The sequence below is a fragment of the Oncorhynchus tshawytscha genome, linkage group LG03 (assembly GCF_018296145.1).
Source record: "Oncorhynchus tshawytscha isolate Ot180627B linkage group LG03, Otsh_v2.0, whole genome shotgun sequence".
Classification (NCBI taxonomy): domain Eukaryota; kingdom Metazoa; phylum Chordata; class Actinopteri; order Salmoniformes; family Salmonidae; genus Oncorhynchus; species Oncorhynchus tshawytscha.
Window position 1 is genome coordinate 7,296,678 of NC_056431.1, and position 11,658 is coordinate 7,308,335.

The window sequence follows — 11,658 nt, forward strand, 5'->3', positions numbered from 1 at the left end:
TATACTGGTGAGGTCAAAACCTTTATTATGGCCACGATACTGGTGAGGTCAAAACCTTTATGGCCACTATACTGGTGAGGTCAAAACCTTTATTATGACCACCATACTGGTGAGGTCAAAACCTTTATTATGACCACCATACTGGTGAGGTCAAAACCTTTATTATGACAGCCATACTGGTGAGGTCAAAACCTTTATTATGGCCACCATACTGGTGAGGTCAAAATCTTTATTATGACCACCATACTGGTGAGGTCAAAACCTTTATTATGACCACCATACTGGTGAGGTCAAAACCTTTATTATGACCACCATACTGGTGAGGTCAAAACCTTTATTATGACCACCATACTGGTGAGGTCAAAACCTTTATTATGACCACCATACTGGTGGACTCAAAACCTTTATGACCACTATACTGGTGAGGTCAAAACCTTTATTATGGCCACTATACTGGTGAGGTCAAAACCTTTATTTTGGCCACTATACTGGTGGGGTCAAAGCCTATATTTTTGCCACTATACTGGTGGGGTCAAAACCTTTATTTTGGCCACCATACTGGTGAGGTCAAAACCTTTCTTATGGCCACTATACTGGTGAGGTCAAAACCTTTATTTTGGCCACCATACTGGTGAGGTCAAAACCTTTATTATGGCCACTATACTGGTGAGGTCAAAACCTTTATTATGACCTCCATACTGGTGAGGTCAAAACCTTTATTATGACCACCATACTGGTGAGGTCAAAACCTTTATGACCACCATACTGGTGAGGTCAAAACCTTTATTATGACCACTATACTGGTGAGGTCAAAACCTTTATGACCACCATACTGGTGAGGTCAAAACCTTTATTATGACCACTATACTGGTGGGGTCAAAACCTTTATTATGACCACTATACTGGTGAGGTCAAAACCTTTATTATGACCACCATACTGGTGAGGTCAAAACCTTTATGACCACCATACTGGTGGGGTCAAAACCTTTATGACCACCATACTGGTGGGGTCAAAACCTTTATGACCACCATACTGGTGAGGTCAAAACCTTTATGACCACCATACAGGTGAGGTCAAAACCTTTATGACCACCATACTGGTGAGGTCAAAACCTTTATTATGACCACTATACTGTTGAAGTAAAAACCTTTATGACCACCATACTGGTGGGGTCAAAACCTTTATGACCACTATACTGGTGAGGTCAAAACCTTTATTATGGCCACTATATTGGTGAGATCAAAACCTTTATTTTGGCCACTATACTGGTGGGGTCAAAACCTTTATTTTGGCCACCATACTGGTGAGGTCAAAACCTTTATTATGGCCACTATACTGGTGAGGTCAAAATCTTTATTATGACCACCATACTGGTGAGGTCAAAACCTTTATTATGACCACCATACTGGTGAGGTCAAAACCTTTATTATGACCACCATACTGGTGAGGTCAAAACCTTTATTATGACAGCCATACTGGTGAGGTCAAAACCTTTATTATGACCACCATACTGGTGAGGTCAAAACCTTTATTATGACCACCATACTGGTGAGGTCAAAACCTTTATTATGACCACCATACTGGTGAGGTCAAAACCTTTATTATGACCACCATACTGGTGGGGTCAAAACCTTTATGACCACTATACTGGTGAGGTCAAAACCTTTATTATGGCCACTATACTGGTGAGGTCAAAACCTTTATTTTGGCCACTATACTGGTGAGGTCAAAACCTTTATTTTGGCCACTATACTGGTGAGGTCAAAACCTTTATTTTGGCCACTATACTGGTGAGGTCAAAACCTTTATTTTGGCCACTATACTGGTGGGGTCAAAACCTTTATTATGACCACCGTACTGGTGAGGTCAAAACCTTTATTATGACCACCATACTGGTGAGGTCAAAACCTTTATTATGACCACTATACTGTTGAAGTAAAAACCTTTATGACCACCATACTGGTGGGGTCAAAACCTTTATGACCACTATACTGGTGAGGTCAAAACCTTTATTATGGCCACTATATTGGTGAGGTCAAAACCTTTATTTTGGCCACTATACTGGTGGGGTCAAAACCTTTATTTTGGCCACCATACTGGTGAGGTCAAAACCTTTATTATGGCCACTATACTGGTGAGGTCAAAATCTTTATTATGACCACCATACTGGTGAGGTCAAAACCTTTATTATGACCACCATACTGGTGAGGTCAAAACCTTTATTATGACCACCATACTGGTGAGGTCAAAACCTTTATTATGACAGCCATACTGGTGAGGTCAAAACCTTTATTATGACCACCATACTGGTGAGGTCAAAACCTTTATTATGACCACCATACTGGTGAGGTCAAAACCTTTATTATGACCACCATACTGGTGAGGTCAAAACCTTTATTATGACCACCATACTGGTGGGGTCAAAACCTTTATGACCACTATACTGGTGAGGTCAAAACCTTTATTATGGCCACTATACTGGTGAGGTCAAAACCTTTATTTTGGCCACTATACTGGTGAGGTCAAAACCTTTATTTTGGCCACTATACTGGTGGGGTCAAAACCTTTATTATGACCACCGTACTGGTGAGGTCAAAACCTTTATTATGACCACCATACTGGTGAGGTCAAAACCTTTATTATGACCACCATACTGGTGAGGTCAAAACCTTTATTAGGATTATTATGACTGGTCATCACCATATACACCTAGTGTACAAAACATTAGGAATGCTCTTTCCATGACACAGACTGACCAGGTGAATCCACTTCAATCAGTGTAGATGAAGGGGAGGAGACAAATATAGATTTTTAAGCCATGAGACATTTGAGACATGGATTGTGTATGTATCCTGTTCAGAGGTGAATGGGCAAGACAAAAGATTTAAGTGCTTTTGAACGGGGTATGATGGTAGGAGCCAGGCGAACCAGTATGAGTTTGTCAAGAACTGCAACGCTGCTGGTTTTTCATGTTCAACAGTTTCCCATGTTTATCAAGAATGATCCACCACCCAAAGGACATCCAGTCAACTTGACACAACTGGGAGCATTGAGTCAACATTGCCAGAATCCCTGTGGAACGCTTTCAACACCTTGTAGAGTCTAAGCCCCGACAAATAGAGGCAGTTCTGAAGGCAAAAGGGGGTGCAACTTAATATTAGAAAAGTATTCTAAATGTTTTGTTCACTCAGTGTATATCCTAAGGTCATTTTAGTAAATCATATCAGTCTCCTACACATAGTAATGCCAGAGTTGACATGCATCCCTCTGTCCCCTCCCTATCCCCTTCCTCTCTGTGCAGGAGAGCCCATATGTGATGCGTAAGGGGAACTACCAGGAGTACCAGAGGAATGACCAGTATGAGGGCTTCTGTGTGGACATGTTAAGAGAGCTGGCAGACATCTTGAAGTGCTCCTTCAGGATTAAACTGGTGGATGATGGGCTGTATGGAGCGCCTGAACCCAACGGGTCCTGGACCGGCATGGTGGGAGAGCTCATCAACAGGGTGAGCAGGCAGACAGGCAGACAGGCAGACAGACAGACAGACAGACAGACAGGCAGACAGACAGGCAGGCAGACAGACAGACAGACAGACAGACAGACAGACAGACAGACAGACAGACAGACAGACAGACAGACAGACAGACAGACAGACAGACAGACAGACAGACAGACAGACAGACAGACAGGACTAACAAATCAGTCAGCCACGACTAACAATTTAGTCAGTTGCAATTCAGTCAGTCACAACTAACAATTCAGTCAGTCACGACTAACAATTCAGTCCCATTCAAAATCTTATTTCCCTCAAGCTAACCGGTACCCGAAAACCTAACCCTAAACCTACAGAAATTCTAACACTAATTCTAACCTTAACCCTAAACCCCCTAGAAATAACATTTGACCATGTGGGGATTAACAAAATGTCCCCAGTTGGTCAAACTGTTTTGTTTTACCATTCTTGAATAGTTAAGCACACACACCCACACACACTAATAAGACTATGTGTGCTTAATTAGATCACAGCATACTTCAATTACCACAGTGTGGTCCCCATGTGTCTCTTGCCATGATGCTGCCCTGCTCCCCACTCTCTCTGCCCTCTCTGCTCTGCTGACTGATCAAACCAGACTAATCCCATGTTCATCAATTAGGCTTTAATTTGACTGTCTGACAGGAGGTTCCATAAATGGAACAGCCAGCGAACAGTTCTGCTGCAGTGGATCTCTGGTTCTATTGTCTCTCTGAAAACATTTTTTTCTCCCTCCATGGGGTGGAGGGAACGCCATTGGCTCATAGGTGCATCTCCAATCCAGGGGTTTGTTGCCATCTATTTCTGACCTTCTCTCTCTCTTTCTTTCATTCTTTCTTTCTTTCTTTCTTTCTCTCTTTCTCCCCCAACAGAAAGCAGACTTGGCAGTAGCAGGCTTCACCATCACGTCTGAGAGGGAGAAAGTCATAGACTTCTCCAAGCCCTTCATGACGCTAGGAATCAGCATCTTGTACAGAGTCCACCTGGTAAGGCAGACACACCAGAGCAGTTGGGTGTATTGGATTTCCCCCACTGCTGTTTGTGCTATCCTGTTTATTTTATGGGCCATGACAATGCATTTCTTTGAGACTATCGAGGATATCTGATTCTGAAAGTTAGAATGGATAGGTCTTATAGAGTTCATGGTTGTATATCGCACACGTTTACAGTTCAACTCTCTGAGGCTTACATTTGTTGCATTATTAACACTTTAAAATTGCAGAGATGATGTGCTGTACAGTTGCAGGGAAGAACACTGTTCCTCTGTGGTTGAAAGAGGAACTACATGACAGCTATGTAATGTAATGTAATAGGGCCACTCCACCCTGTCCTATCTCTCTCTCTTGTTTCTGTTTTAGGGGAGGAAGCCGGGGTATTTCTCCTTCCTGGACCCCTTCTCTCCGGCTGTTTGGCTCTTCATGCTGCTCGCCTACCTGGCTGTCAGCTGTGTGCTCTTCCTGGCTGCAAGGTAAGAGCATGAAAGAGCACCACAGTAACCCAGGGCAACAGGAACAGGAAACTAGTGAGGAACTCTGGGATTGTTTATGCATTTTGGTTGACACAATTGAGTAATAATGAGTTATTGTAGCTTATATACACACCGAATGAAAATGCCTTAGTTGAGATAGACAGATGTTGTGTACAGAGGTCCTTATGCTCCTTTCTATCCTCTACACTCTTAGAAAAAAGGTGCTATCTAGAACCTAAAAGGGTTCTTCGGCTGTCGCCGTAGAAGAACCCTTTGAAGAACCCTTTCTGGTTCCAGGTAGAACCCTTTTGGGTTTCATGTAGATGAGGGTTCTACCTGAAACCCAAAAGGGTTCTACCTCTCTACTCTTCTAAGAGTGTTCTCCTCCTCTCCTACTTCCAGGTTAAGTCCCTATGAGTGGTACAACCCCCACCCATGTCTGCAGGGGCACAAGGACATGCTGGAGAACCAGTACACCCTAGGGAACAGCCTGTGGTTCCCTGTAGGAGGCTTCATGCAGCAGGGCTCTGAGATCATGCCCCGTGCCCTGTCCACACGCTGCGTCTCAGGGGTCTGGTAAGTCTGTGTGTGTGTAGATGGGTGGGTAAGTATGTGTCAGTCTGTATGTCTCAGTCCGAGTAAATGTCTCTCTGTCGCCCTCTCCTCTCTCATTTCTCTCCCTGTCTGGGATTCTGTCAAACTCTATTTTCTCTGACTTTCTCTCTCTGTCTCTCTCTTATTATTTCTCTCTGTCTTTCTCTCTCTCTCTCAATTCAATTCAATTCAATTCAAGGGCTTTATTGGCATGGGAAACATGTGTTAACATTGCCAAAGCAAGTGAGGTAGATAATATATAAAGTGAATATATAAAGTGAAAAACAAAAAAAATTAACAGTAAGCATTACACATACAGAAGTTTCAAAACAATAAAGACATTACAAATGTCATATTATATATATACAGTGTTTTAACAATGTACAAATGGTTAAAGGACACTCTGACGGTGTCACTTCTCCCATTCTTTCCCCCTAGTCCTACCTCTCTTTCCCTCTCTCTATCCCCCCTCTCCTTCTCTTACTCTCTCTAACTCTGTCTCTCTCTTCTCCCAGGTGGATGTTTACTCTGATCATCATCTCCTCCTACACGGCCAACCTGGCAGCCTTCCTGACCGTCCAGAGGATGGAGGTGCCCATCGAGTCTCCTGACGACCTGGCCGACCAGACCAACATCGAGTATGGCACTATCCATGGGGGGAGCACCATGACTTTCTTCATGGTACTGCTTGACGCTGGCCCTGGGTGGCGTATGTAGAGCTTTGAATGGAGAATGACTGGTAGGGAGGTGTGTGTGTGTGCTGTTGTTCTAGTATTTGCCGACCTGTCTCAGATTGCTCATATTTGTATTTGTGTGTATGGTGAGGTGGGTATGTGGTTGAGCACAGTGTGTGTGTGTGAGAGTGTAGTTGTTTCCCTATTTGCTGGCATGTCTCTGAGCTCCTGTTGTGTTCTTTATGGCTGTTAGTGTTAAGTGGCTGAGTGTCAGTGTTTGCTTATGTAAGAGCTGCTGGCATCTGTGTTGGCATCTGTGTTTGTCAGTGTATTTGGACTGTGTGCTTGATTGTGCATTTGTGTTTGTGAGTAAATGTTTAGGTGTGTGTGTGTGTGGGGGGGTTAGAGTGTGAGTGTTTGTTTGTGTATCTCTATTGTGTGTATGTTCATTGTGCTTACCCAGACCTCCCTTGATGCTGTATCATCCCTCTCTCCACCTCTTAACTGTACACACTACCGAAGAGTCCTTCACATCCAACCCACATCTCACCTGTTTTGTTGCATATACAATACTGTATCTAACTGGTTGCTGTTAGCTTGACTCTGTGTCTATGCTGTTCCTTAGCATGACATATTGTATGTACACTACCCCCTGGCGTTTGATTCAGCTGCATGTGGATAAAGAAAAATGCATCTGTTTAATTATGAGTAAATATGAGGAAATGTATATATATATATATATATATATATTTTCCTACCCTTCTGTCTCTATCCCTTCTCCCCCCTCCCTTCCCTTCCCCTCCTTTCCCTTTCCTACCTCCCCATCTCTTTCCTCCACCCCCCCACCTTCCTCCCTTTCCTCCTTTCTCCCTCTCTCCTTCCTTTCTCCCTCCAGAATTCGCGCTACCAGACATACCAGCGCATGTGGAACTACATGCACTCCAAGCAGCCCAGTGTGTTTGTGAAGAGCACGGAGGAGGGCATTGCCCGCGTGGTCAACTCTAAATATGCCTTCCTCCTGGAGAGCACCATGAATGAGTATTACCGCAAACTCAACTGTAATCTCACCCAGATTGGTGGTCTGCTGGACACCAAGGGCTACGGCATCGGCATGCCACTGGGTGAGAGAGGGATGGAGGTATGGGGGAGAGAGGGATGGAGGGTGGAGGTATGGGGAGAGAAAAGGATGGGGGAGGGAGGTATGGGGGAAAGAGGAATGGAGGGGAGGGAGGTATGTGGTCAGAGGGATGGAAGGTGGTATGGGGTGAGAGGGATGAGGAGAGGGAGGTATGGGGGGAGAGAGGGAGGAAGGAAGGGAGGTATGGTAGAGAAGGGGGGGAGGGAGGTATAGGAGGAGAGAGGGGTGATGGGGAGGAATGGAGGGAGGTATGGGGAGAGGGATGGAGGGAGTTATGGGGGAGAGATGGATCGGGAGGGATGGAAAAGAGGAGAGATGGGAAAGAGGAGAGACTAGAGATGGGGAGAGGAGAGATGGGGAAAAATGAGAGATGGGAAAGAGAGAAGAGATTGTGTGAAAATGGTGGTGAAATAGAGGGAGGATTAGAGACGGGGGAGTGGTACAACCCACAACATCTGGATGAGAAGGGGAGGAGACCACAAGCCTTTTAATTCCTCTTCATCTTTAATCCCCTCATCCCTTTTTCCTTTTGTTCCTCCCAGGCTCTCCGTTCAGAGAGGAGATCACTATGGCCATCCTGCACCTGCAGGAGAACAACAGGCTGGAGATCCTGAAGAGGAGGTGGTGGGAGGGAGGACAGTGCCCTAAAGAGGAGGACCACAGAGCCAAGGGTCAGTACACTACTCTGTTTCCAGTGTCTTGCAGCTTTGTATCTCAACTAATGTCTGTGAGTGTTCTGAATGTACTGTAAGATGGGAGATTACCAGGGTCTGTGGTATTGTGTGTGTAACTGTTCTTGTGTTAAATCAGGGGTATATTGGTGGTACTGTATGTGTGTGTTCATTAACCATCATGTCTCTCCTCCACAGGTCTGGGCATGGAGAACATTGGGGGTATCTTCGTGGTGTTGATCTGTGGCCTCATCATCGCTGTGTTCGTGGCCATCATGGAGTTTGTGTGGTCGACGCGCTGCTCTTCAGAGACAGACGAGGTACGCCCTCACTCCTGCCCTCGCCGACACCACAGACCCACCCCAGTAGGTCCCCATGGCAACACACCAACCCTGACTCCCCATCCTCTGTCGTGCAGTGTGTGTGTTTGTTGGGCCGCCTCTGGAACTGTGTGTGTTTGAATATGTGTTTGTCGGGCTGCTTCTTGCACCATTTGTGTGTGTGTATGTTAATCAGTGTGTCTAGTCTGTGTGTTTCACTGTTGGGTTTGCTATGTATTGTGCATGGATGATGAGGGTTGCTATTTTACAACTGAACCTCAAATGAAGCAGGACAGATTTCTCCTGTAAGCAGGTCAGGGTCCAGTCACATGTCGTGATGTTGTGTGAACGTACTTGTGTTGGCATGCTATAGTACTAGCGTTGGTGTGTGATCGCGGGAGGGTATTTTGACTGTGATCAGAAAGTGTTCATGTTTAGTACAGGGTATGGATAAGCCAATATTGTGATGCCAATATTTGCTTGCATAAGAAGCAGTGTGTAATGATTTCCCTGGCATTAAATGTCATGATCTATCTTCTTTTACATGCCTCACATGCTGGTACTCTTCGTTTCCATTCTTGGATCACTCCTCTCTGTGTGTCTGCCACAAATGTCATTCTGTCAATCAGTGTCTGTTTTCTGATAATGAATACTGTTTCTGTTTGTGTAAGAGTATTATTCATCATTGTTATGATTTTGTAGATTAGAATATTCCATAATGTCTATATGTCCTTGATGCATTTTGTTGGAACTTTTTTGCAAGTGTGTGATGCTGTTGGAATGTTAGAGGTGTGTGTGTGTGTGTCTGTTTGGGTGTGTTGTTTGTCTACATACACCTCAGTTTGCGGGCCTGCCTGTTTGTTCATAGTTCATTATGTACCATTATATATTATATATAATGAACACAATTTGTTCTGTTCAGTTGGTAATTTGTATGGATTGTATTAACTCTCTCTGCTCTTTGGATATTCTCCAACCTCTATCCATCTCTACATCTCCCCTCATCACCACTTTCATTGCCTCCCCCCCATTTCTACCTTTCTATAACCCTCATTCGGTTCTCCTCTCCTCCGACCATCTCTTGTTCTCCACCTCCACCCTGTTTCCCTTCTCTTTTTTGCTTCCACTCTTTCTTCCCCCACCTTCCTACTCTCCCCCTCTATCTCTTTCCCTTTGCCTTCCCTCTTTCTTCCCCCACCTTCCTACTCTCCCCCTCTATCTCTTTCCCTTTGCCTTCCCTCTTTCTTCCCCCCACCTTCCTACTCTCCCCTCTATCTCTTTCCCTTTGCCTTCCCTCTTTCTTCCCCCTACCTTCCTACTCTCCCCCTCTATCTCTTTCCCTTTGCCTTCCCTCTTTCTTCCCCCACCTTCCTACTCTCCCCCTCTATCTCTTTCCCTTTGCCTTCCCTCTTTCTTCCCCCACCTTCCTACTCTCCCCCTCTATCTCTTTCCCTTTGCCTTCCCTCTTTCTTCCCCCACCTTCCTACTCTCCCCCTCTATCTCTTTCCCTTTGCCTTCCCTCTTTCTTCCCCCACCTTCCTACTCTCCCCCTCTCTCTTTCCCTTTGCCTTCCCTCTTTTTCCCCCCGTCTGTCTACTTTGCTTTTGTGACCCCCTATCTCTCCCTATTCTCCCCTTCCCGTCGTCCCTCTCCTCTGTTCTCCCAGGTGTCTGTCTGTCAGGAGATGCTCACAGAGTTCCGAAACGCCGTCTCCTGTAAGAAGAGTTCCCGTTCCCGTCGTCGCCGCCCCCTGGGCAAATCCGCGGCCCTCCGCCACCCCACCCGCATCGCCCTGGGGACCCAGCGGCCACTCCGCCTCGTACGGGAGATGCGCCTCAGCAACGGCAAGCTCTACAGTGGCTCGGGACCCCTGACTGGGGGAGTAGGGGGGCCAGGAGGGGGTGTAGGGGCTGGGGGAGGTCCCTCAGACATGGGCCCTGGGCCTCAGCGACTCCTGGAGGACCCTCTGGGGGCCAACACCACCCCTCCTCACCCGCCCCAGCCACAGGTCCCCTTGGCGCTCCCTCGCAGCTGCACGCACGTCAGGATCTGCCAGGAGTGCAGGAGAATCCAGAGCCTGAGGTCAGGGATGGGGTCCACAAGGATCCCCCCCTCATCTGCACCCCTGCCGCGCCTGCCCCCTCCCCCCTCCTCCTCCAACACAGACAGCGAGGGGGAGGGGGTCCAGCCCCGGCGGCTCCCCCACAGCACCCCTGCACCCTGCCTACCCATACCACCCCCACAGAGCAGCACCGACACAGACCTTCTGGGGAAGCAGGACTAAGACTGACGATCTAGGAGGGGCTGGAGGGTATATGGGGGCAAGTTAATGGTGACTTAACTGATGTTTTGAGCTGCTCAGTGACACTATTCTCTGACCCTCTGTACATTGGCCTCCAGGAGGGAACTATACAGGGAGAAAAGGAGGGAAAAAGAGAGAGAGAGAATTAGAGGGCTCAAAGACGTTGTGAGACGTGTGATGAAGCAATGGAAAGGATATATTTGCACAGATACCAAAAGACACACCCATACAGAAGGAGAAAGAAGGAGAGACTTCCTTTGCTCTCCAGCACGCTGCCCAGCTGTGTCTGATGTTAGCCCAGTCTGGTTCACAGAACCATGTTTTGCTGTGTTCTGGCTTTGTGATTTACTTGAAGACGGCTGCTCGGTTCTTATCTTGACTTACCAGTGGACCAATCAGGACTGAGCTACACTGGATAAAGTAGTCAGGTAACTCATATAATTTGATGCCAGACCAACTGGTTTCTCTGTTGGTCTCTCTCTGTTCTCCCCGCTCTCTCTCTCTCTATCTTTCCCTTTCCATGGTACCACAGACTCATCTAGAGCGTCCAGCTCTTCCTCTCTGGACAGTGACCACTGGAGGAGGAGTCCACATCGATCCTGGAGGACCTTTAATCTATGTAACATACAACAACAGAAGACTTTAAAACTGACTCAGAGAATTATATGATTTTCCAGATTTTTTTGTTGTTGTCTTTGTCGTTTGGTTATCATTGTTCTAAGTGGAAGTTACAGAAAAATAAAGACTATATATGTGACTAATGTGGTGGATCACGACACACTATGAAGACAACACTCCCCTGAGGTTTACTGTGTGGAGTAGGTATTTTGTCCCTCTGGGGACCCCGTAGCTGCTTTTGAAACGACTTTGAAGAAAGCAGATTTGGCTGGAAATTAGTTGTAACAAAGTCAGATATGCATAATATAATGTGTGTGTGTGTGTGCACGCGCGCAGAGGT

The 11,658-nt window shown here is 46.2% G+C and overlaps 1 protein-coding gene across 3 annotated transcripts in view; it reads left to right on the top strand.

Moving 5' to 3' along the window:
- The window catches only part of LOC112244144 (glutamate receptor ionotropic, kainate 5-like), a 121,586-nt gene extending 110,129 nt beyond the window's left edge, over positions 1 to 11,457 (top strand). For 2 of the 3 annotated variants that reach the window (XM_042308868.1, XM_042308873.1), the window contains 9 exons: positions 3,303 to 3,506; positions 4,406 to 4,519; positions 4,892 to 5,001; positions 5,404 to 5,577; positions 6,111 to 6,276; positions 7,165 to 7,390; positions 7,950 to 8,078; positions 8,277 to 8,443; positions 10,065 to 11,457. In XM_042308868.1, the coding sequence (XP_042164802.1) occupies positions 3,303 to 3,506; positions 4,406 to 4,519; positions 4,892 to 5,001; positions 5,404 to 5,577; positions 6,111 to 6,276; positions 7,165 to 7,390; positions 7,950 to 8,078; positions 8,277 to 8,443; positions 10,065 to 10,682 (1,908 nt within the window). In that variant the 3' untranslated portion in view covers positions 10,683 to 11,457. The remainder of the gene's footprint in view (positions 1 to 3,302; positions 3,507 to 4,405; positions 4,520 to 4,891; positions 5,002 to 5,403; positions 5,578 to 6,110; positions 6,277 to 7,164; positions 7,391 to 7,949; positions 8,079 to 8,276; positions 8,444 to 10,064) is intronic. The other variant, XM_042308880.1, reaches the window with a different exon arrangement.
- The last annotated feature ends 201 nt before the right edge of the window (positions 11,458 to 11,658 follow it).